General features: G+C 39.0%; 1 protein-coding gene across 1 annotated transcript in view; it reads left to right on the forward strand.

Annotated features, from left to right (window-relative positions):
* The first annotated feature begins 1,274 nt into the window (after window positions 1–1,274).
* epb41l4a (erythrocyte membrane protein band 4.1 like 4A) overlaps window positions 1,275–27,240 on the forward strand; it is an 86,486-nt gene continuing 60,520 nt past the window's right edge. The window contains exons 1-2 of the mRNA XM_052019712.1: window positions 1,275–1,468; window positions 1,920–2,356. Coding sequence (XP_051875672.1) covers window positions 2,258–2,356 — 99 coding nt within the window. The 5' untranslated portion in view covers window positions 1,275–1,468; window positions 1,920–2,257. The remainder of the gene's footprint in view (window positions 1,469–1,919; window positions 2,357–27,240) is intronic.

The following is a 27,240-nucleotide window of genomic DNA, read 5'->3' on the forward strand; positions in this document are numbered from 1 at the left end:
ATGCTGTACTGTTCTATGTTCTACTTATGTAATGTTGCCCATCTGCCTTTGAAACTTTCATTCATATTCTTTTCTCCTCAGACATGATAATCCCAAAACTCTCTTCGTCAGTCTCCTTCCATAAATCCATCCAAAACTTTGCTCTTTGTTTCCTATTCTGGACCAAGTTCCCATTCGCTGACATAAGTTGGCTCCAAGCTGCACAATAGTTCATTCTTGAGTAAACCCACCTAAAAAGCTCCTTGTCTGACGTGTTTGATTTCAACATTAATACTCATGTGAATCACAGGAAGATGTTTTTGAATGTAAAACTGTCACATAACAGGACGTGGTTGCCGTCAGTTTAAATAAACCGAAAACAAATACAATATTGTCTCCAGCTCCCCCTCAGCACTTCAAACACGTTACACATATCCAGTGTTTGTTTTCTCTAATACACGGAATCCATCAGAGTTTCGAGTCAGTTTTTCGAGGGCACTGTTCTGTTACGAACCATCAATGTGGATCAGGCTAGTTTACCATCAGCACATCACCTTGAGACTATTGCCGCTAAATAAGCGTTGCAGTTCCTACCTGCAGTAAGTGCTCCTCCATGTTTGTTTTGTTTTCAATGCCTAGATTTTCTCATTCAAATGTTGACGTACTTATGTTTGATTCTCATCAATATTAATGAAGGAAAACTGGGCATTGAATAGGTTGGCAAGTTCATCACAAATCCCGTGGTGTTTTTGAAGGACAGTGGCTTACAATCAGACTCGTTCTCCGGCTGTCAACGTTTTAAACGCTGTTGGTTATTTTTATTTGTAGATTGAAAAGTATGACGGCCCCCAAAGTTGAAATGTTAAGAAACTACCGCCTCACATCAATCAGAATGTAATTATTGTGCGGTGAGGGTAACGGTGAAGGTTGAAAGAAATGCTTGCAAGCTGCAGGTCGGAAGCACCCATCCTGAAAGGATCACCTTTCGCCCCGCGGAAGATTGTTTTGCAGTTGTCACATCTGCAAAGTTTTTGCTGCCGTATCCGCCGACGATACCTTCTGCATGCAATAAAAAAATAACGCAGGGGTAATTGATGACCGATGATAAGCAGCAGCCTTTTGTCTAACAAAGGCTGCGAGCTCCGGGCTGCCGAGCGGTGCCGGGGCGCGCCCCCGCGGCTGCGGGTGAAAGGTGAAGGGTGGCGGCGTCTCCCCGGTTACCGGAGCAGCGCTGGGGTCAGGCGGGAGGAGGAGACAGTGCGGGCGGCGCAGGGAGGCGGGGGCAGCAGCGAGCCATCGCCCACGGCCCAGGGGAAAGGAATCGACCGAGGGCGCGGGGCGGGCTCTCCAAACATGTGAGAAGTGGGGGCAGAAAGCGCCCGGGAGACGCCGTCCGGCCGCCGACCCCGAGCTCCGGGACCATGGGCGGGATGTTGGCTGCCTCCCCGGCTGGTGTTTGAAGCCGCACTTCCACCGAAGGAGGTGGAAGGTGAGGTCCTGCCGAACGGTACAAGTCGGGCAGGACCGGGCTAGACATCCCCTGCGGTTCACCATCTGTTGTCTCAAGGACAGCGACGGTCGCGGGGCAGGTTAATGTCCCGGAGTGGTGTTTAAAAAATTATCAGCGACGTTAAATAACGTGTTAACGATCGGTGTTTGCGGTCGCTGTCTATACAAACGTGTTTGTTTCTTTACGAGCAAACATTAAATTTACGCTTTTGCTATTGTGAAGAAGGGGCGTCTGCGGATCGTGGCTCAGTCGTAAATTCAGACAATTGAATAATTTGTATGAAATTATCTATCTATACCCGTAACGACCTGGAAAAGATCGTGATTTGCTTTTGGTCCTTGTACTGTTCACGAAAACTCTAGAATATTATACTTGTGGTATGTAAAGTGTGGAATTATTTAACTAAAGGCTGCTTTTGTTCTTCTTTCAGATCACCCACCCCATCGTTCCACTTCCAAGAACCAGCTCGCCGAACTTATCTGTTGCCGGGCTTTACTTTTGCAGCATTCATTTTGAAGGATACAACAGTTTGTATTGTATTTGTTGTGGTTTTTTCATCAGAAGAGAGGGAGGATATTCTGCACCTGGTGTTTCATATTACCAGTTGGTACATTTTCTCTTGTTTAGATATGACGAAGCGGCACAGTGCAATGGTATCCTCATCAATGCTCGCTTAACTGGACTTTCAACTCGATGTTTTAAAATCACGGGCATTCAGTGGACTTTATATCAGATTTCATCTCCACTTATCCTGGTTTCAATGCAGCAATGGGTTGCTTCTGCACTACACAGGAAGAATTTTATTGCGAGGTATTACTTTTGGATGAAACCAAGCTTACCCTAACCACTCAACAACAAGGAATAAAAGTAAGTTGATCCCAACACAGTCTTCATGGCACCTGCTGATTTACTCTAATACATTAATATTTGCAGCTTGATTAATTTATTGTGTTAAATTCTTTCTTAATGTGATTCTATTTATAATATTCATACTCGCTTTACTGGAGATCCAGGGATATGGTAGGAAATGGTTGACCGTCTTTATATGTGTTGTATGTATATTTGAAGACTCTTGTACACGATTGTTACATTTTCTGAACCAGGATAGAAATCACTTGGTGTTATCTTGCTTTTTATCACCTAGGGAATAGATTATGAATAAAACATTTCTTTGTTTATGACAGTTTTCATGCAAAGAACTTGTAACCATGGCTGACTTGTGGGCAGTTAATCATGATTAGTGACTGGGTGCATACTTTGCATTAATTAAAGCTTTTTACTTATTGCCCCTTTACCTATGTTTTCAGCAAAGTTTTGTAGGTAGTGACATCTCTGTATGTTAAAGTGATTATTTCTAACAATGCAGCAAGAGTATTATTGCCCTATTTGCACTGAATTGATCTAGGGAAAAATACTCCTGGATTTATAAAAATATATCCCATCCTCATGGAAACGAATTTCATGCAAGTCAGTTTGCATATTAGCACCAGCAGAGTGTAACCAAGTACACCTCGTCTTAGATACGATCAAGGTAACTGATCTCTCTTTCATTTGTTTCCAAGCAGCCGGATATACCAGTGTGGTAACTTTGAGTCATGCTAATGATCCTATTCCATATCTGTGCTATGATATGAATGCATATTTTGTGGTATTGCTTAGAGTAAGGTTGCTGCTTATGAATTAAAATAAGATGCTAATTGATTGTGATTTTTTTTTAAAACAAAATAATTTGTGGGATGTATGTGCTGTGGCAATTCCTAATTTCCCTTTAACCAATGGAGTCCACGTGGTCTAAGTACTCCCATGGTGCTGTCAGGTTTGTAATTCTAGTATTCTGACCCAGCAACTGTGGAGGAATAGTGAAATATTTCTAAGTCAGGATGGTGAGTTTTGTAAGCCAGCAGTGCACAGAGTAAACGTTGATAGGGTTCCAATTACACATGTTGCATTTTCCCGGAGGGTATTGAGCTTTTTTCAAGTTTTTGGAATAGAATGTGTCTGGAGATGGGGAGTATTGTTGGAGATGAGGCCAAGTCTCTGTTATTCAGATCTTGCTGCCTATAGACATAAACTATTGTATTATCTGAAGATTTATAACGGGAACTGTCCAATCATAATGGAACACTCCCACTTCTGACCAAGGCTGTTAATGAAGCCCTGAAGATGATTGTCCAAGGGCTGAGGTGCCATCCAACAACCACAACCATCTTACTTTGAGGAAAGTGTGACCAAGAATTTTCTCCTTGATTACCATATACTTTGATTTTGTTCACAAATGGCAGCCACTAACTTTGATAAACTTTCAGGGCAATTAAAAAGGAAAGGATATGAAAATAGCACACCATCCTAATCACTGTGAAATCAGGGTTCTTTTCAGTTGTTATGATTATTTGCCTGCTCAGACCATGTTGTGCTGTTCCTTATTTTGCATTGCTTTTGTTCTATGAAAATAATAATGTTCATATCATTGGAGTATTATTAGTGTACAACAATATAAGCACTCTGTGTATTATGTTAAAGCATGATAGTGCATCTCAATTTGGTATAAATTAAGAATTAAATCTAAAATAAAGTAAAATGGTTCAGGAATTCTTGTTGTTGATAAGGAAGCAGAATCTGCAAAGATTGGTATTGATTTAGTTATGTATCACCTGGCTGAACATGGGAAATCATGCAATATTTTTACCACAAGGAATCATTTAATTTGTTGGCCTGAAGTACATTTTTGGATTAAGCAATTGACATAATATCTTGTGAGAAACTAAATAAGGTAAAGATTACTGTTGCCAATATTGTCATAGAATTGCTTCCTGGATTGATATCAGCGTAAATTTTATGCTTGTAGGGGATTTGCTCAGTTGGAACATGAATCAGAGAATCAGGCATGCAGGTTTGTGCATTTAATTCATTGATTGTGGTTTCCAGTAATTAAGACTAATAATCTAGAGAATTGGGATGGGCACAGATTGGGTTGTCTAATTGGTGTGCCCAGTTCTCTGAGCAATACTTTTGTCAAATGAGATTGTACACCAGAGCATAAGCTTCCTGAATTTAGCCTCAAATTCCTCTTCACTTGTTTAACAGATGAACGATTCTATTATGAGTAGAATTTGGTGTGAGTGTAATTAAGTGTTTATGCACAATGTGGTTGTCAGTTTACATCCTGTTATGCGCTGAATCCATCATTAGGGTGAGTTTTGTACAAACAGAGGTTTTATTTTGAGAAAAGAACTTTGTACACATGTTGGAATTTTGCACCTTTTAAAATACATAAAACATTTATTTACCTATTGTTTTTTATTCACCCAATGCTGTTGATCACTTGCCACTAAAATATTATGGACATTCTGTTTCCGCACCTCCTCTTCTGTCTTGTAATTGGTGTCTAAAAGTTTTATGAAAATAGGTTGGACAGAAGGCTCATTTTCTTTTCTCATTATGGTATGCATGGTATCTGTTCACTGTACCCTTCTTGATGTGATAAGACCAAATACTATAGAAAGTCAGCAGTATTGTTTCTTTATGTACAGTAGCATAGAGTGATCCGGACCATGTGCTTAGATTTTGTTTTATTCTACCCTCTTCAAATGTCAAAGAATTCATTAGCTATTGTAACAACCCTATAGTGGTTGAAAGAAAACTATACTAACCAGTGTGTTTTAACATGATTCCAATTTTATAGAGTTGTAGTAATACAGCACAGAAACAGGCCCTTTGGCCCAACTTGTCCATGCCGACCAAGATGCCCATCTATGCCTGTCCCGTGTTTGGCCCGTATACCTCTAAACCTTTCTTGTCCGTGTACCTGTCCAAATGTATATATTAAATTTTGTTTTGTCTCACTCAATTATTCCAAATATATCTTGGATGAGTAGGATCCACTGATGTTCCCAATAGAAATAGTGGTCTGAATTTGTTAAATCTATATACTGGTGGATCTCCTCAGCCATTACTTGCAGTAAGGCAGAGAAACACTGCATCAAAGCAGGAATTTTGTTACAAGTACTGTGTTCTATATTGCTTAAGGTTGTTCAGTGCTGAGAGGCTTTCAGTGATAGTCAATTCTGCTGGAGAATCAGGGCTATGGTGTTGAGGTACTTTTAAACTCAGTGAAGCAGCGGTTACTCATTTGGCGTATGGGAGGTGGAATTAACCTCTACAAATTTTTCAATCAAATTCTTTGTGATTTTTTTTTTTTGCACTGGTTTTGAAGAGAAAAATGATAAATACTGGTGGCATTTCGTAAGGTGAATAATTGCATAAATACAGGGATTTAATACCGCTGTAAGGTGAGAATGGAACAAACATAATGAGAATGTATACAACTCTAGCAAAGTATTAAAGGGCAGTGAAATGTATATTGCTGACTGACAGAGAGGCTAACAAAAAGGGCATTATATAATTCACAGTTGTTGATGTTAAGATTTGAAGGAACAGCTGATATTAGGTGAAGCTTGTGGAAAGAGAGTTGTTAGGCATTTAAATAGACAATTGCTCCACTGTTTTACGGGGATGTACAATCTCATAAATTGGTATTCAAGAAAGTGCAGTATTACAGTAATCTGGTGCTGCTGATACTAAATTTATCACTTTTTTTTCATCTATTTTGTTGAGACATCATGGTGATTCCCTTTTGCATGCAATGTGATTTTTCTTCCCAGAATTTGTGTTCCAGGAATTGCTTACGCTGAGAGAATTAGTAGCATCAAAAACCAGTGGAAAATCAATCATCTGAGGATTGAATTATTTGTGAGTGTCAGTTCTCCAATCATTGTAATGTTTCTTCTGTTGCTGACTGTGGTGGTGAAATGGAGGACTTGCAGCAGAGGTCAAAACATTTTCCTGAAGTTACTTGGGTACTAATGGAAAGTAAAGGCTGTATTTTGAATGTATGCACTCCTTAAAACACAGAAGACTAACAAGATTTTATAGACATTTTAAAATTATGAAAAATGTAAAAAGTTTTCCTTTATTTACCCAAATACCAGTAACTAAGCCCTCTGGTTAATGTAATTGGCAAAATAACCAGAGATATATGAGGAAATGTTTTTCCTCACCTGTTTAGGTTTTAGAATGCATTCCCCTATGGGACAGGATATAAATGTTCTATCCCAGCTATCAGGTGGAAATTAAATAAATGCCTTCCCATTTATTTATTTATTTCCCATCTGATGGGTAGTGTAGAATATTTGTCTCCTGCACTATGAGGCAATACATTCCAAAGTGAAATGGGAAAGGAAGATGGAATTGGGACCATTTAGATAGTTTTTCAACAAAGCTGACACTGACTTGCTGAATAACTTCCTTCAGTAGTAAAATAAAAATGCTGGAAGTACTTAGCAGATTAGGAAACATCTGTGGAAGAGAGAAACAGAGTTAACATTTCAGATTGATGAACTTTCAACATCTTGCACTTGGTGTCCTTTAGTGCCATGTTTTTGTATGATTTTTGTTTTATAATCCTCTGGTTAGGACTGGTGAAATGTGATGTTTGATCTGGTTTAATGTACATTTTAAAAAAAACAAAGAAAGTTGCTGCTTTTCTGTCATTCAGATACTTCCATCCTATGATGATTGCATGCTTACATATAAAATGGCTTTTTTATAATACCTATAATTTTTTTTGTAGCTTAGGATGTGTAATATTTGACAGAGTTAAAATTGCATACAGAAAGGGAAATGATAAAAACAGACATCTGAAAAGGTTCAGGAAAAGTTTGTGACCGTTGAGAATGAAGCAATCAAGCAACAAGTTTTTTTTTGCAATCATATTACTGATAGCAACAAGGTAGGCAAACTGATTCATATTTCACATTTGGTAGAGCCAAGTCTTTCAGCACAATTTCCCTTTCCAAACATGTTTGAAAATTACAGTCAGAGTATCTTTCACTACTTTTGTCAAAACCCTTAATTGTATGATTACATTGACAAATTAGTTTATGACATATGTCTTAGTGTGTTGGGCTTGGGATTCGGTCATCTATTTGTATTGTCACCTTTAATAACCTACGCACACTGATGATGATGGAATGGCAAAGATACTAAATGAGTGCATTGTTACACTTCGCAGAGGGGGTGGATCATAGAAACAACAGAAGTGTGTGTATAATGGACAATGGGTTTCACAATCAAAAAGGAAATTGTACGCAAGATAGTTAACTTTAAAAGAGATAAACCAGAGGGACATTAAGTTACAACCGACAATCCTAAGGGAAAGAAAGGAAGCAATTAAGCTCTGTGCTCTGTCTGCAATGGCCATCTCAAGCTTCAGGTTGCTTGTCATTTTAACTCTTCTTTCCACTCCCACACTGACCTGTCTGTCCTCAGCTGCCTTCATTGCAAATTGGAAGAACAACATCTCGTATTCAATTTGGATAGTTTGCAACCCAATGGTATGAATATTGAAATGTCCAGTTTCGGGTAACCCACAATGCCAGTGCTCCCCTCCCATACACGCTCACTTGTCCATTTAGTTTTCTTCTCCCCTTTGTTCATCCCTCCCCCTCCCTGGTTTTCCCCTTGAAACTTTATCAGGAGACCAGATCCAGTTCTCTCTACCACATTGAGTACAAGCCAAGTGTGATGTTTGAGGTCATCCTCAATTGAATATTTTATATCAATGGACTCTGTCCTGGGGTCAGCTCAAGTCTAGTGACAAGCTATAAATGAGGGCTCTGGTGTAATTGGCTGATGTGCATTTGAAGAATTGAGGCTTCCTTGCCCTGCCTGCTTCAGGCACTGAGCTACCAATTGCAAAAAATAAGATTTTATTTGGAAAGGACAATAAAGAGTTAAATAGCCATAAGAAATGCTGTTCAAATTTGCCTCTGTTTCATGGTCAGTCTTTCAAATCCCAGGAAATCCTTGCAAAGTTTGGAGCCAAGTCAAAAATAATTTAAGGAGTGTTTTAAACTCTCCTAAGGACATTAATTGCACAAGTAAGTACTTGTCCACATTCAACTATTAGTTTCTCAACTTAGGCGTTTTGGTTATTCGCTGGCATCCAAAAAGAGCTTTGTTAAACTTGGAATTGGGGCTTTGGAGCAGGGTTGTGAACCCACTCCAAAAATCCCAGAATTTCACCTACTCCCCAACCCATGAGTTCTTGAGGATTGGAATTCTGACCTATGTTACCTGAATTTTCAATTCATCAAATCATATAGCACATAAGGAAACCACATATATTTTACCACTTTGAAAGAGTTATCCAATGCTTCCTTTTTGCATACTCTTTCTCCATGTCCCACAATTCTTTCTTTTTATAGGATATATCCAATTGGCTTTTTGATAGTTACTGTTGAATCGTTTTCCACGTACTTCTGAGGCAGATTATTTGAAATTGTAGCAACTCATTCATTTTGTTTCTAAAAACATTTTGGTTCTTTTCCTTATAACCTTAATTTTCTGTTCTCTGTTTATTGACCCTCTTATCTCTATCTACTCTGTGGGGAAAGAAAATCAGAGAAGGTTTCTGGTTGAAGATACTTTGTCTCTTTGTTTCTCTTTCCATAGATGCTGCTTTACCTCAGAATCAGGTTTAATATCACTGGTACATATCGTGAAATTTGTTTTGCGGCAACAGTACTGTGCAAGACATAATGACATAAAAATTACTATAAGTTATAAAATAGTACAAAAGAGGAATAATGAGGTAGTGTTCATGGACCATTCGGAAATCTGATGGCAGAGGGGAAGAAGCTGTTCCTGAAATGATGAGTGTGGGTCTTCAGGCTCCTGTACCACCTCCCTGAAGGTAGTAACATGAAGAGGGCATACCCTGGGAGGTGAGGGTTCTTAATGATGGATACTGCCTCCTTGAGGCACTGCCTCTTGAAGATATCCTCAATGGCAGGGAGGGTTGTGCCTGTCATGAAGCTGGTTGAATCTACAACCCTCTGCAGCCTCTTTCAATCCTGCACATTGGAGCCACCATACCAGGCGGTGATGCAACTAGTTAGAATGCTCTCCACTGTACATCTGTAGAAATTTGCAAGAATCTTTGACATACCAAATCTCCTTAAACTCCTAATGAAGTAGAGCTGCTGGCGCGCCTTCTTCGTGATTGCATCAATGTGTTGGGTCCAAGCTAGATCCTCTGAGATGTTCACGCCCAGGAACTTGAAGCTGTTCACTCTTTTGGCTGACTCCTCAATGAAGACTGGTATGTGTTCTCCCAACTTCCCCCTTCTTGAAGTCCATGAAGTTGTTGTTGTGACACCACTCAACCAGCTGATCTATCTCACTCCTGTATGCCTGCTGAATGTTTCCAGCATGTTCTGTGTTTGTTGGTATATCCTGCTTTGTTGTAATATTACAATTGTAATGAAAATGTAGCTAGAATTCTTGAATTCATTGAACCTTAACTGAAATGTATAAACATTTTAGAACTGCTGATATATATTAGTAGTTAAACAATGATGAAAGCATACAAAAAAAATTTGAGGAACCTGTAAGTATATATCCACTTTGATCAATACAAAACAAAGCCATAAATTTGCAAAGTGTTTAGTCAGTAACTTGATATCGTATAAAATAAATTTTAGAATTGTAAAACGTAGTTATTTTTGTGGGACCAAATGGTGCTTCAGCATCACTTATGTCTACATCTGGTGAGAGGAAACAACATTGAAAGATAAATTGTGATTCAGAATGTAATCTGAGCACAATCCCTAATATAACAAAGATTTTCTTTGCTTTGTGCTTTAAGAATTATACACTATAGATTGTTATCATTTATCTTCCATCTTGAGGCAGGTAATTTTCAGGTTTGGAGATATATGATCTTGGTTTTGACACAGCACATGAATTCTTCTATCCTTTGTTTTACCAACAGTCACTTTGGTCTTTTATTCTAAACATCTATGAGTTCTTACTATCATTTTTTTTATCAGTCGTGTTTTTCAGATTGAATGTGCTCCCTTCAATAACAAACTGTGACTACTTTTTGTCCAAAATAAGTTATTTTTATTGATTGGTGAACAGATGTATGTTTCATATGCATCCTAACTATCAATGCATTCCAAAGTTTGTTACGAAAAATTATATTTTTCTTATTTAATTTCTGAGGTGGTTCCTTTTCTTTGCCCTAATGTACATCGTCATTTGGTCAAGTGCAATATCACATTTAACTTGTTTTGAGTTTGTAACCTTACTTATAATTCTTGAACAGTGTGGCTGGTTAATGATGAAAGGGAGTGAGATTTAAATACAGGACTAGTGATTCAGAGGCCCGCATCGATGATCTCTAGGTATGGGTTTGAATGGAGTCTTGGCAGCAGGACTTCTAAATTCAGTTAATTTTATAATTTTGAATAAAAAAGGTGGTATAAGCAATAGTGAGGAATCTCTTTGAGAAGAAATTTACAATCCTGTCATTCCTAAGTGGCATACTCCTAATTTTGAGACTGTGACCCCTTGTTCTAGACTCCTGAACCAGTGGAATCCCCCAGCATCTACCCCATAGACACTTCTATGAATTTTTTTTCACTGAGGTCTCTCATTCTTTTGAACTCCAGAGAATAGAAGCCCTGCTAATTTCATCTCTCCTCGTGACAGATCTCTGGGACCAGTCTAGTGTATCTTTGTTGCACTTCTTTATGGCTGATCTTCCCCAGGCCTCAACTCCCTGCTGTGCCAGTTCCATATAGTCCTCAAATCTCTGATCTTTTAAAGGTGTATCCACCTTCATTTTAAATGCCTCCAATGATCTAGCCTACAAACCCTCTGGGGGAGAGAATTCCAGCGATTTGCCACACTCTATAAGAAGAAATTCCCACACACCTCAGTTTCAAATGACTGTCTTTATTTGTGACTTTGTGCCTTGTTTAAGACTCTCATACTAGTTGAAACACCTATCCTGCAATGCCCCCTATATGTTTGAAAAGAGTTCTAAACTCCAAAGAATAAAGTTTTTAGCTGTTTGTGAAATGACAACCCTCTAGTCCCAGGGAATAGCTTAGTAAATCTTTTCTGGATTACCTCCAGTGCTATTATAGGAGAAGTTTGTTGGTATACCAAACATATTTTCTTCACTCTTCCCTTTTCCAGTGATCCATAGAGACTGTCCCCTTTTGTGATACACCTTTACACTTCCCAAACATCACCAGCACCTTTTTGTTTATTAACTCACCTTCCAGTATAATTGTAGAAGATATAACACCTGCCCTTTTCTGTTCCCAATGGGCAGAGCACTTGATTTAGTATACTGTATTTGCTGCTGGTTGTGCAGTAATACAGTAGTATACTGTATTTGCTGCAAAACCTTTTGCAGCACTTTATTGAACACAAACTCAAGAAGCTAGGAGCAGGAGTAAGCTACCTGGCTCTGTGGGCTTCCTTCCCCCACCATTCGGTATGATCATGGTTGATCTGTTCTAGACCTCAACTTTATTAAGCTAGGTCCCCATAGTCCTCAATTACCTGATCTTTCAAAAATTTATCTACCTCCCCTTTAAAATACCTCCTGTGTACTAGCATCCACAATCTTCTGGGCTAGACTATTCCAGAGATTCATGATCCTCAGAAGAAATTTCCACACAGCTCAATTTTACATGACCATCCCCTGACCTGGTAATCTCATTTGAGACTCTCCCAACAGCAGGAAGATCTCTGTGTACCTTGTCATCCCCCCTTACGACCTCGCATGTTTTAATAAGATCACCCCTCATTCTAACTGTTTTAACCATTTATGATAGGACAACTCTTTATCCCAAGAATTAGGCTAGTGAATCTCTTCTTGACTGCCTCCATTGTCAATTCATTCATTCTTAAATCTCGAGGTGCAGCCTCACAAGTGCAATAGTATTTTAAAAATCCAACACCATGGCAATAAATGCCAATATGCCATTTGTCTTCCTACTACTTGTTGCAACTGCACGCTAATATTTTGTGTTTCATGCATAAAAACACCGAGATCTCTCTGTATTCCACCCATTTGCAATCTCTCAATTTTGATAATAGTCTGCATTTGGTTCAACCTACGAAAGTGCATGACCTCACACAATCCTTCATTAAACTCCATTTGCCAAGTTTTTGTCCACTCACTCAACCTATCCATAATCTGTTGCAGAGTGTAAATACCCTCACTGCAGCATATCCTCCTACCTATTTTCATGTCGTTAGCAAACCTAGATGCCCTGCTCCTACCCCAATTCCTTAGTATAGACAGTACATGATTGAGGGCCAAGAACTGATCCTTGCAGCACTCTACTAGTCACATTCTTCCAGTCTGATATAGATACTTTCATTCTGATTCTGTCTTCTGTGTGATAATCTGGCTTTAATCCATGTGAACGCACTTTCCCCTAATACAGTGAGCTTTTATCTTGTGCATTGGCTTTTTACTTGGTACCTTATCAAATGCCTTCTGGAAATACAAATAAACTATATCTACAGAGTTCTTTCTATTGATGCTGTTTGTTACATCTTCGAAGAATTATGGCAAATTTGTCCAATATGATTTTCCTTTCATAACATCCTGTTAACTTGGTTTGATGGCATTAAATTTCTCCAAATGATTAGTTATCACTTCCTTACTTATTGACTCCAGCATCTTCCCAACAACAGTTATTGAGCTAACTGACCTGTAATTTCCCATTATTTGTCTCCCTCCCTTCTTGAACAAGGATATTCTTCTGGAACTCATTAAGTTTTGAAGAACTTCAACCAATGGCTCTACTAACTGCAGCCACTTCCTTTGAAACCCTTGGATGCAGATCAGTTGGCCCTGGTGACTTATCTGCTTTTAGTCCCCTTAATTTTTCCAATATCTTTTCCCTCCTGATTGGGACTACTTCAAGTTCTTCCATGCTGTTGGAAACTGGCCCATCTGTTATCTCTGGAATATTTGAAGTGTCCTCCACTGAAAAGTGATGGAAAATATTGGTTTAAATTATCTGCCATTTCCCTGTTTCCTCTTGCAATTCCCCATTCTCTCTCTCCAGGTGTCCTGCACTTCCATTATCTATCCTCTTGCTTTTTATATATCCATAGAACCCTTGTTGCTTTCTTGACATTATTTGCCACTTTCCTCTCATGATCAACTTTGTCCTTCATTATTAGCTCTTTAGGTTTTAGCTGCTGATTCCTGAAAAATCCCAATCTTTTGCTACTTTGTATGCACTAGTGTTTGAATTAATATTTTCCTTAACCACAGAAGGTTCATCATTCTTATTGAGCCCCTCTTTCTGATTGGGATAAACTTCTAGTGAGCATTATGAAATAGCTGCTTAAATATCTTCCACTGCTTGTCCACTGACCTTTAATCCAAATTCTCAGTCCTTGCTAGACAATTCTTCCTTTGTACTTTTGTAATTGCCCTTATTTAAATTCAGGACACTGATTTTGCACCTAAGGTGTTCACTTTAAACTGTGTCTGGAATTCTACCATGCTGTGATTACTACTCCTTAACTACAAGATCTTTTCTTAATTCTGTCTGATCACACATGACCAAATCAAAAATAGCATGTTCCCAGTTAGGTTCTGTTACACCTGGCTCAAAGAAACAATCCCTGATGTACCCCATAAAGTACGCTTCCAGAGTACGTTTGCCAGTTTGATTAGTCCAATCAATGTTCTGATTTTTAAAATGCCCATGATAATTCAACTCCCTTCTTACATGCCTTTTCATATTTCCCTCTTTATGCTTTGTCTTATCATGAGGCAGCATTTTGGGTGCCAGTAGACCATTCCCACACCTGTCTTTTTTCCCTTGCTATTCCTAATTTCTACCCAAATCCATTCACAATCACGTTCCACTGCATCTATATCAATACTCGCTACTGTATTGACGCCTTCCTTGATTAACAATGCTGCCCCACTTCCTTCCCCTTTCTTGTTTATTCTTCTGGAACATCAGATAACCTGGAATATTGAGTTGGCATTCCTGGTTACCCTGCAACCGTCTCCATAATAACTATTAATTCAAACTCCGTTTGTTTCTATTTGTGCTGTCAACTCATCTATCTTGTAACAAATGCAGTGTGCATTCAAATAAAAAGCCTTTGATTTTCGACACATTACGATTTTTACTTGTTCCAGTTGCATTTTCTGCCACACTCTTTTGCTTATATTTTCTGTCCCTTGTCACATTTGATTTTCATCCTCCCCTTCATTATCCTGTGCCGCTGCTGTCTCGTTTGTTTTTATTTATTAACCTTCCTGTGACTCAAACCCTCCACTTCTAGTGAACTTAAAGACCCGTCTCTGACCCTATTTATGCAGTTTGCCTGGACGTTGATCCCAGCATGGTGCAAATGAAGCCTGTTCTAATGGAACAGCTCTCTCTTTCACCAGTATTTGTATCAGTTCACCATGAATCAGAACCCATTTCTCCTCCACAAATCTTTAGGCCAGACATGTGCTTCTCTAATCTTATTTGCCCTCTGCCAATTTGCACATGACTCATGTTATTTGGAGGTTATCACTCTTGTGCTTCTTTCTAATTTTGCCCCAAATGGTTCATAGTCCCTCAACAGAACCTCCATTTCAGTCCTACCTATGCCTACTCAGGCCATGACAACTGGATTGTCCCACTCCCATTCCAGTTTTATTGTCCTGCCCACGAGATGCTCGTCGGCCCAGCACCAGCCAGGCAATGCAATATATAGGACTCTTTTTTTTCTGCAGAGTGTTAGTGCCTGTTCCCCTAATGATATTGTCCCCTTTGACTACTATTTTTGTCTTTTCTCCCTTCATTTGAATGGCTTCCTGTGGCATGGACAGCTTGCACTTCCTCCCTCTAGACCCCACTCTCATCCACACAAGGAGTAAGAACCACATGCAGGTTAGACAGGGGTAGGGCTGAGGCTCCTCCAGAATTACCCCCTGGATCCCTCTGACTGCACTTTTTTTTTGACAGTCACACCATCCTATCACTGATCAAATTTGAGATAATTAACCTAAGGGGTATGACTACCTTGGACTCTGGCTCATTGAACCTGATCTGAAGTTCCTCGAACAGTCAACATTTGCTGCAAATATGGTCACTACAAACAACAATGGAGTTCACCATTTCCCACATGTTGCAGCTACAGTACATCTCTGTTCTATTTAATTAACTAGATTTGATTTAATTCTTTTAAACATGCACTCTTTAGCTATACTGATGTCCGCTGATTTAAATCTCTTGGCCAATCAGAAGACACTTTCCCACAGGTTTTCCTTCTTTTTGAATTTGGGAATACCAAGGCCAAAAGATTACCCAAGCATATCAATAACATCAATATTGTTTTGTAAATGGTTCAGAATGGAGTTTATTGTTTAAAATTGCCCTCAATAAAAAGGTGATACTTTAAAGAAACTGCATCCTTTGTATGGTTCTCACCTCCTTGAATTCAACTTGCCACATTGTTCCTTCTTAATCATTTCTGATATAGGTGAAGCCTCTGTGCAGACATTCAGGAAGCTTATCTTCAAATTAACCCAGCCTACACCGAATGTGCAGATTAAATCATGTCATGTATGGATGTGTGCTTAGAATACATGGAAACAGAAAATAAACATTGAAATTAGTTTATCACAAACAAATTCAAAAAACATAACTTTTAAGATGGACACATCTACTTGATACTGTGGTATTTCCAACATCAGCTCAATTGGAGTGACAGGCTTTTGCAACTAGTAGAGCTATTGCCTTCTAGCTCCAGTGACTTGGTTTCAACCCTGATCTTTGGTATTGCCCGTCTGGAGTTTGCACATTCTTCCTGTGATTGAGTGGGTTTCCTCTGGGTGCTCCCAACATCGCAAAGATGTAGGTTGGTAGATTAATTAGTCACTGTAAATTGCCCCTAGTGGTGGTAGAATCTGGGGAAGTTGTTGGGAATGTGGGGAGGACTAAATGGGATTAGTGTAGGATTAATATGGGCAAGTATTTGGTTGGTATGGACTCAATGGTATATCTCTGTGATTTTTAATTCTAATCGACTACTGATGCGGGAGAAGGTGGAGCTTATGCTATCCCAACATATGTATTTTTCCTCTTCTATTTTGTAATTGCAGATGGTTTTCTATGATTTATAAGACTTCCATTCACTTATGTGGACAGCAATGTTAACTGTATATATGTAATGCTATTATTTTACTCTTAGCATCATATTAAATATTCTGGTTAAATGTGGTTATTGCCAGCTTCTGATAGGCCATTCACTTTTGGTTTGAAATCCCAAAATATTTAATGCTGTTGATCAAGTAACTAACTGCCAATATTTATCCAGGTCAATGTTACTGAAAGCAGTAACTGGAAATGAGAACCTTTGCTGTTTGTGGGAATGTGCTATGTACAAGTTGTTTCCTGCAGTATGACAGGGAACCAAAAAAATACAGCATCCTCTATAAAGTCCTTAGGGATTTAATCAAAGGGATGTGAAAGATGCTTCATAAATGCATGTCTTGTCATTAACGATGAATTGTCATATTTACTTAACCCAATTAAAGATTTGACAGTACAATGGCTGCATTGCAAGCAATATCCCCTTCCTTTGACTCAGAAGTTGATGTAACTTATTTAATCCTCCCTGATGATCTTGGGTCTTTGGTGCAACACAACAAAATGAATTGAGCAAACTTAGTAAATGAGGAAGAAGTAAGGGTTCAATTCTGGCCGCTGTCTGTAAGGAGTTTGTATGTTCTCCCCGTGTCTGATGGGTTTTCTCTGAGTGTTCTGGTTTCCTCCCACATTCCAAAGATGTACGGGTTAGGAAGTTGTGGGCATGCTATGTTGGCGCCGGAAGAGTGTCAACACTTGCGGGCTGCCCCCAGAACACTCTACACAAAAGATGCATTTCACTGTGTGTTCTGATGTACATGTGACTAATAAGAGTGCTTGTAAGATACCTTTAAGTTGTTTTTTCCAGTGAGATCAGAATATAGTCTATTAAGGAAGGGTTAGAAGATTACCGGAAGAAACTGTGAGGGATAAATTAGTCAGAGTTCTTTCAGGGTTAAATGATAAAAGAAGTTGTTTTGTAAAGGCTTCAAAAGTTACCAGTTGTTTGCCTAGAAATTCCAAGTTTCACAATGATTTCACGTACACTTCTGGAATTTGGGAAAAGATTGTTCATCAACAGAATATAAATCAGTGGTTGACAACATGATGTGTTTATAACAATGCTGCCTTCATAAATAACTGGGGGCATTTTAAAAGTAAATATTTCGGCTTGCACCTAAATCAGATAGGAATGAGAGAACATACGAAAGGCATTGAGTTAGGAGTTGAGAATAATGTAAGAGAGATGAAAACTGGACCTTGGATGCAAAGAAATTGAATAGCAAAAAATGGCAGATGCTGGATATCTGGAAAAAAGCAAAGTTCTGGAAATACTCCTTGGGTCAGGCAGTATCTATGGAGAGACTTCAAGTCAATGTTTCAGGTTCTGATAAAGGAACATTGACCAGAAACATTAACTCTGTTTCTCTCTCCACAGATGTTGCCTGACCTGCTGAGTATTTCCAGTATTTTCTGTTTTATCCAAGAGGAAAATTGCATGAGAGAAAGAAGTTGATTGTGGATAAATAGGAGGTGTCAGTATATTTGAATGCCAAAACATTAGAAATAAGATTTCACAATTTGTTGCTTTTTGGCAGAAGAGAAAATTGAATTAATAGGAAAAATAGAAGGATGCCTCAATCCAGAGGATGGAAAGTAATTTTACATTCCAGGTGTGCACTTTTCAGAAAATAGAGCAATTAAAGAAAGTTGTGTAATCCTATGTGTCAGGTGTTGTGACTGTGAATGAGCCACACAGAAACTGGAGCTGTAGTTTGTAAAAAGTCTTCATTCAGCACAAGCAGACATTCAGGGTGAGACCTGGTGAAAGATTCTCTCCTGGAAGAAACTCTGTAGAATCTCCCTAAACTCGTTGAGGTTTTTATACACCTGAGGACAAAGATAACAGCAGGTGATGAATTTTAATTTCAATAGTTACAGTTGTAGAGTTTTCTGCAATGCTTCGAGTAAAGACAAGAGTTTTTTTAAATTGAATTAACTTTTAAAAAAAAAATACTTTTTCCTTGCATTGGGAGCACTCTAACTGACAAGACACGTCTGAATATTCATATACCTTTACTGAGATACAGTAATTCACATGGACAGTCTAAAAGTTTCTGAAGAAACATACCCCAGGCACTCGAAATTAATGTTATGGGGGCTGATTCTCTGGATATACAAATGCTCCTAATTATTGATTGATGGAATAAATATCCCTATGGCCATGTTTTGATATAAGTGGTCTCAGTCACAGTGGTGCAAGATAATTCAGCTGAAGATGCCTGATGCCTGGTTTGATGTAGGCCAATTAACATTGCCCCATTTTCTTGCATTTGGCCAGTGCATATCAGGATATCTCAAGGTCATGTCTGTTTACAAATCATTTCTCTTAAGCAGCCTTCTGCTGTGAGCCCATAGCCAGCTCTCTTCAGATAGTGGTGCTTAGTCATGCAGTTGTGCTCTTAATTTCAAAACTTAGTACTGCTTGTAGTTTATATTTTGAAATAGTTCATGAAGACTGGTTCTCATTTGTATTAATGGCTACTATATCCTAAAGTTTATACTTTGACTGTGGTTGCTATGCCTGAATATCTGGTTGATTCTATGGGAAGAGCACAAAAAATTAATTTGGTTAGCTGTGTCATAGACAAAAAAATTCAAGTTTGCACTATGAATACCCTTGATTGTCAATATAAGTAATAGTTTGCTCTACCACACAAGAAATTGGGTATGTGAAATCAAGATTATCTTGATGAAAAACTTTAATTAACTAAAATGGGAAAACTCCTATTGGTTTAGATTCAGAACAGGTAAATCAAAGCACAACTGCTTCATGGTCCAGCATGCCAATGAAGTCACAAGAAGCAGACTCATTTTGACTTTATATTTATTGAAGGCCCAGTTAACAAAAAATAATAAAGGCACAGTGACCACAGAATGTTCTCAATCAGCATTATCTAGGAACCCAAAATACCCTGTTAGAAAAGACCAAAAGGCCAAATTCAAAAGAATGGAACAATAAAACAAATGGATTGTGATATTTTCAGACAAGAATTTGCTGCAGGATAAATGGAATAATACACAGAAAGGAAACATTTGAGAGATGATTGAGATCTGTAAAAGAGATGAAAAATGTAAATATGCAGTACTTTAAGAGCATAAGGCAAGGGGACATTGGTGCAAGGTGAATGTAAGTGGTCACTGGGTGATGATCAGGAATGAGAATGCTGTATGACTTATTGCTCCAGGGTGCCAATTGTAGCATCCCCAAATGCCACACAACTGAAGTTGGCTAACTTGGCAGACACTGGGGATAAAAACTCTAACATAATGATCTGCAGGGGCTGTATGGTCTTTGCTAATTGAGGCATTAGGACTTGCACTATTTTGAAACAGGATTGAGTTTTCGGTGTCAGTGAATTGAGCTAGTGTTTTAGATTTTGGTTTGTAAGTAACCAATAGGAAATCTTGTAATTTGCTTGTCAAAACTTAAATGTTGTAAAGTGATATTAAATGATGTGTACATGATAGCTTCTCAACTTGCGAGTTTAAAAACAACAAAGATGCAAAACAATATGGGTTTAAAGTTTGTGGCTTTAAAATCTGATGAGCTAATTCAGTTAGAAATGTTAGAGCAAAACAGATGCTGGGGTGCCACCCTGATCCCCATGCCAAATTTTAGGAATAAAGACCATTTGCAAGTTTGATCTGCAAAGTCAATGTTTGTGAGGTTACAGGAAAGGATGAGTAAAATGTAAATTGTTTAAGGTTTCAGCTTCTCAGTGAGCTGTTTGAACACGTCCTTTCAGTTTAAAGTTTTGGGGCTTTAGCGAACTGCAGGTTCTCTATTATCAAATTTTTACTAACCTCATCTTGAATAGGCATGTCTTTTTGGGGAGACTGTGTGCACCAATACAAGTAGAAAAAAATATATTTTAATGTAATCTGTTTTAGGGACTCTTAAACATGGTGGTATGTTTCTTTCTCCCCTTCTATGTTCCCAGCTGTACTTTTTGTTCTCAAGCCGCCGTCTTTAAGTTAATCAGTAAGTTATTATTAAACAGTAGTAACCATAGAGTTAAGAGTTGTGTTCCCTTGTCCCTTTGCCCTTCCTCCTTTTAGATTAGAACCATTGAATGTTGAAAGTTACTAATTAGACTCACTGGATACAGATTCAAAGATTAAAGTTTTCTGCAGTTGGTATTTGAAATAACCAGAATTCTTGGATCCTGAACTATTTGTTTGTTCTTTGTACTGACCTTAAGATTTGAGAATGTGCAGAATAAACACTGATCCCTCCCCCCAGCTCCCCACAACATAGCTGGGTAAGCATACTTCGCATGCCTTTGCTGACACCATGTTATTAGTTTACTATGATGAGGTATCTATTCAAACAATGGAATTTAATTTTCTTTCTTATGATAAAATCCAGAGTGAAATCTAATTTTTCCTCCCAATTGGATGAGGAGATCTGAAATCTGAGTTCATTATTTGTGTGCTACTGCATTTTTGGAACATTTCAATTTATTTGAAATGTACCAAAAATGTAGTAGTACACAGATTTGGTGGTACTGCTTTTTTCTATATATGTGTGCGTGTGTGTATATATATATATATATATAACAAATGCCAGGTAGAGGTACTAACAAAACATCTTTTGTTGAAGACAATTAACAACATTGGCTGGTGTAACAATGCGTCAAGTCATACCAAATGGTGCACACAATTCTTAAGCATACAGTAATTCTCATGTATGCTCAATGCTTCCCCTCAGAAAAAGTTAAAAAGCCAGACAAGCTATCAACTCTTTAAGACCATTAGTTAACTGTTTACGGATATGCAATTACATACTTATTTACAGATATAGTTTTAAATCCAACAAGACCTATGTTTAATCAGTCTCTCTTACTCTTCCCAATAACAAAACTTTCCAATTATGACCAGTATTTAACACCTCTGAAGTTTCCACCTCAGGCTGTGGTGGTTCCATTTGATCACTTCTCAATGCTGTAAGTATAACAGGAAATGGTGTGTTGCATGGTACTCCCACAATGCTGTTGTGTAGGAAATTCTACCCAGTGATGATGAAGGAATGTCAATAGTGTATATTTCCAGGATGGTGCATGACTTGGAGGGAAACCTGCAAGTAATGATGATTCTGTGTGCCCATGTCCTTGATGGTGAAGGTTAGCATTTGGGAGATACTGGTGGAATGCTTAAGTGATGAGCTGCCCTAGTATCTCACTACCACATAATGAAATGTTTGTTTTACTTACTGGCCTGGAGAGAAATAGACCATGCTGGCAGAGACACAAAAGGCCAATCCATGGAGTTCAAAAAATGCTCTTAATAATCTCTTTGTTATCGTGAAAGGGATTTTTCTTGTGGTCCTTGTGGTTACTGACCCACTTCTTTGGATATCACGTTATAATTCTTCATCATATGGTTCCACCACAGCCCCTGGCTCTATAATGTTTGCTCTGTTTTTGATCTCCATAGCATGATTGATCCAACTTCTGACTTACCTACTCACAGGAATTATTGTGTTTAGTTGTAAACTTGCCTTTTATCCTAAACTTCACATTCTTCTTCAGGTGGACTGTCATCAAATTTCTTTTGTGCTGGTGCATCGCTGTTCATACCTTGATTGCCACACATACCCTCTGGAGAGAGCTGGCTATCTTTGCAGCGCTCTTTTCTTGTGTTATACCTACTCTTGCTGTGGTGGTAGCCATAAATTGCACCACATTTTGTAGATGGAACACTCTGCATCCACTATGCATTGGTGGTGGAGGGAATGAATGACTTGAATGGTTAATGGGGTGCCAATCTTTCTTCTGGATGGCACTGAACTTCTTCAGTGTTGTTAGAGCTGCACTGATCCAGCAAAGTGGAAAGTATTTCTACACACTCCTGACTTATGCCTTTTTAGGTAAGTCACTTGTTGGTAGATTCTTGGCCTTTGAACTGCAGCAACTGTATTTATTTTCTAGTCAATGGTGACCTGCCAGGATATTGATGGTGGACAACTCAGCAACAGTAATGCCATTGAATGTTAAGGGTAGGTGGGTAGATTTTTTCTTGTGGAGATGGTCATTGTACCTTCATGGTGTGAATGTTCCTTACCACTTATCAGCTCATGGTTGATTGTTGTCTAGATCTTGCTGCATTGAAGCATGGACAGCTTCAGTTACTGAGGAGTTGTGAGACTTCTGAGCCAATCAACTCTTTCACATCCCCTTCTGCCTTGAAGTCAAGAGCAGTATGCTGACCTTGCCTCTGGAATTCAGCTTCATATCTGTATTCCTTTATATCTGGGGCACATCTTTGCCTGCAGTTATCTTTTTTTGGGAACTTGCATCCCCATTCACTGCATCCTACCCTATAACATTTGGGCCATTCTGAACAAGCATTCTGAAGCATCTTTTGACCCACATGACTTTTAACCTTGCTGCTATTTACACCCATGTGACCTGCTGGTTTTTCCACTAAGCTGTCTTGCAGTATCCAATAACTTGTCCATGATGACGAAGGCTAAGCCATCATTACCACTCTGTGAACTTGCACCTGGAAGCTGTGCCCTGAGTAAAACTGCTTCACAGTTTTAGTGCTGTCTCCATCCTGGTGGCTATCCTGTGCATTCCCTCAAATCTTAAATCCAGCATGTTGAATAGTTTTGTCTGATTTTTTTTTTCCATTTGCCAGTCCCCACATTAAGTGATGTTGTTGGGTGCCTGATTTTAAAAAAGGTCTGGAAATTCTAGTGCCTTTAGCCTAATCACATATTTGCCAGTTATATCATCTAGTTCTTCTTTGCAAATGCTAAACATGTAATTCAGAATCTCTGAAGACACTGAATTAAGAAGATCCTTCTAGGTTTTTACAATATCCTGCTAAAAAATCTCATCTATAATTTGTGGTACTAGTGGACTCACCAATGCCTCCAGCCTTATTACCAGCAGCAACATTTTCTAACTCTTGTATAGAACAGTACAGCACAAGAACAGGCCTTTTGACCCATGATGTCTGTGCCGACCATGATACCAATCCAAACTAATCCCATTTGCCTGCACGTGGTCTATATCCCTCTATTCTCTGCCTCTTCATGTGCCTGTCTAAATGCGTCTTAAATGTTGCTGTTGTATCTGCTTCCATCATTTCCCCTGGCAGTGCACTGCAGGCATCTACTGCTTTCTGTGTAAAAAAAAAACTTGCTTTGTAGATCTCCTTTAAACTTGCCCCCTCTCTCCTCAAAGCTATGCCTTCTAGTATTTGAAGGGAAAAGGACTCTGACTATCTACCCTATCTTTCCCTCTCATAACTTTATATACTTCTATCATGTTGCTCCTTAGGCTCTGCTTCAGGAAAAAAAATCCAGGTTTGTCCAACCTCTACTTATAGCTAATACTTGCTCATCCAGGTAACGTCCTAGTGAACCTCCTCTGCATCTTCTCCAAAGGTTCCACGTCTTTCCTGTAGTGCGGTGACCAGAACTGCACACAGTACTCCAAATGTGACCTAATCAAAGTTTTATGCTGCAATAAAACTTCCCAACTTTTATACTCAACAACCCAACCAATGAAGGCAAGTATGCCCTACACCACCTTCACCATCCTATCTACCTTTGTTGCCACTTTCAGGGAGCTATGGACTTGAACCCCAAGTTCACTTTTTATAATTAATGCTCCTAAGGGTCCTGCCATTTACTGTATATTTTCTTCTTACATTTGATTTCCCAAAGTGCAATCCCTCGCACTTGTCCAGAGTAAACTCCATCTGCCATTTCCCTGAACACATTTCCAACTGTTCTATATCCTGCCGAATCCTTTGACAACCTTCCTCGCTCTCCACAACTCCTTCAATTTTTCTGTTGTTTGCAAACTTACAAATCAGCCCACCTATTTGTCTGTTGAAATAATATACTGTATCACCAACAACAAAGGACCCAGCACTGATTCTTGTGGAACACTACTGGTCACAGACCTCCAGTCAGAATAACACCCCTCTACCGTTATCCTCTCTCTTTTATGGCCAAGCCAATTTTGAATCCAATCTACCAAGGATCCCGTGTGCCTTAATCTTCTGGACCAGCCTAACATGAGGGTTCTTGTTGAAAGCTTTACTAACGTCCATGTATACAGGCTCTGGCGCCCTGCCCTCATCAGTCATCTTTGTCACCTCAAAGGAAAACTCAATCAAGTTTATAAGATATGACCTTGCCTGCACAGAGCCATGCTGACTATCCCTAATAAGTCTATGCTTTACCAGAAACAAGTATATATTATCCCTAAGAATCTTCTTCAATAATTTCTGTCCTACTGATGCAAGGCTTATTGGCTTATAATTTCTTGGTTTGACTCTATTGCCCTTCTTAAACAGAGTGGCAACTTTAGGTAGAACGCAATCCTCTGGGATTTCACCTGTGGATAAAGAGGATACACAGATCTCTGTCAAGGCCCTGGCAACTTACTCTATTTCCTTTCTAAATAACCTGGGATAGATCCTGTCAGGGCCTGGGGACTTATCCACCTTAATGTTCTCAAGAGCCCCAATACCTTCTCCTTGCTATCATCATGCCTTAGAATATTAACCTACTCCTTTCTGATCTTGCTATCTTCCATGTCCTCCTTGGTAAATACTGATGTGAAGTACATATTTAGTATTTATTTGCCACTAGGAATATTTCCATTTGTTGCACTACGGGAAAAATGGCTGAGGTTAGTTGTATTTCTGGAAGTCATGGACATGTTATGTTCACTGCCTGCCATCAACACTTCTATTCTGAGGGAACCTTGTTCCCTGTTAAGTTCAACCCTACTACTCCCTTGAGCAATAATATCCAAAGCTCATCATCAATGTACCATTTGTAAGCTCTCTGGTTATGGAATCATACAGCATAGAAACAGGCCCTTTGGCCCACTTGTCCATGCCAGCCATCAAGCACCTTACTTTACTATTACTATTTTCCAGCACTCGTTCTGTAGACTTCTGTGTTGTATGCCATGGTGCTTTAAGTGCTCATCTAAATACTTCTTAAATATTGTGAGATTATCTGCTTCCACCGCCCCCCTCAGGCAGTGTATTCTAGATTTCAAACACACTCTGGCTAAAAAAAAATTCTTCAAATCCCATCTACTACTCCTACTCTTTACCTTACACTTAAGTCCTCTCATCACAGATACTTCTGCTCATGGAAAAATATTCTCACTATCTTCCTTGTATGTGATCTTCAAAATATTGCATACGTCAGTCAAGTCCTCCCATGGCCTTCTCTATTCCAAGAAACACAAACCTGGTCTCTCCTGATAGCTGAAACACTCCATGCCAGGCAAATTCCTGGTGAATCTCCACTGCACCATCTCCAATGTAAATACATCCTTCCAATAGTGTGGCAACCGGAACTACACACAATATCCAGCTATGACCTAACTAATGTCTTGTATAACTGTACCATAACCTCCCTGCTCCTGTATTCTAGCTCCAGCTCATAAAGGCAGGTATCCCTTATGCTTTCTTTGACCACCTTATCGATCACTGCTGCTGCCTTCAGGGAACACTGGGCAAGTACAAGTCCTCAGTCATCCTCTAGGGTTCTTCTATTCATTGTGTAAACACTACACATTGTGTCATACTTGTCCTTTCAAAATGCATCATTCGGCAATAAACTCCTTCTGGTATTGCTCTGCACATCTTACCAACTGATCAATAATGCTCTGTAGCCAACGACTACCCTCCTCACTATCAAGAATACTATCAATTTTCATGTCATCTTGTACTTTCTAATCATACCTCTTGCATTCACATCCAGATTGTTAATGTACGTAACAACAAGAGGTCCAGCACTGATCCCATTGGTAACAGGCTTCCAATTGGAAAAACTACCTTGGATCATCACTCTCTGCTTCCTATCACCAAACCAACTTCAATCCGATTTGGTAACTTACCCAGCATCCCATAGGTTCTCAGCCTTTGGATGAGTCTCCCATGTGGAACCTCTCAAAGGTGTTATTGAAGTCCATGTGGACTACCTCAATTGCACAACCATCATCCACACACTTAGTTATCTCTTAGAAAATTTCAATCAAATTAATTAGACAGGAGCTCCCCTGAACAAACCCATTCTTCATGAATCCCTGTCTATCCAAGTGCAGATTAATCCTGTACTTCAGAATTATTTCCAATAGTTTTCCTATCATTTATTTAGACTCACTGGCCTGCAATTATAGGTTTTCCCCAGTTTATGAACTCCCAACTTATGTACAGCCCGTAGATGCAAACAAGTATTTGGGAGACCAGTAGGATGGATTTGCTGGCTGCTGTGGGGCTGCAGGCATCTTTTGCCAGGTGGGAACTTTTTGAACAGTTCTCAGGAATGGAAATCTATCATAACCTGCCATGGACCTGTACCTGGTTATCCCTGCTTCCTCCAGTCATCCTGCACTCTTCAGTGGCAGGAGAAGATTTGAAAATTTGTCAAAGTCCAACATTCTCTTCCTTTACCTCCAGCGGGTGCTGCTGTTTACTAAAGTACAGAGATAATGCTGACAATAAAAAAATCCTTTATTGAGGATTATCTGCTCCCAGCTAACACCAATGGCAAGTAGAACAAAATATCAAAAGTCATTTAATGTAGTACATTCAGTTCTTAAGGGTACAGTACCCTAATATATACTGCACACACTTGTTTTGCCATTTGTGATTTAGGTGGAGAATGTTCTATATTCCATATTATTTTTGATTTTTTTTTAATGAAACTGTTAAGGGGAG

Source organism: Pristis pectinata, chromosome 7 (assembly GCF_009764475.1).
Source record: "Pristis pectinata isolate sPriPec2 chromosome 7, sPriPec2.1.pri, whole genome shotgun sequence".
In the NCBI taxonomy this organism is placed as follows: domain Eukaryota; kingdom Metazoa; phylum Chordata; class Chondrichthyes; order Rhinopristiformes; family Pristidae; genus Pristis; species Pristis pectinata.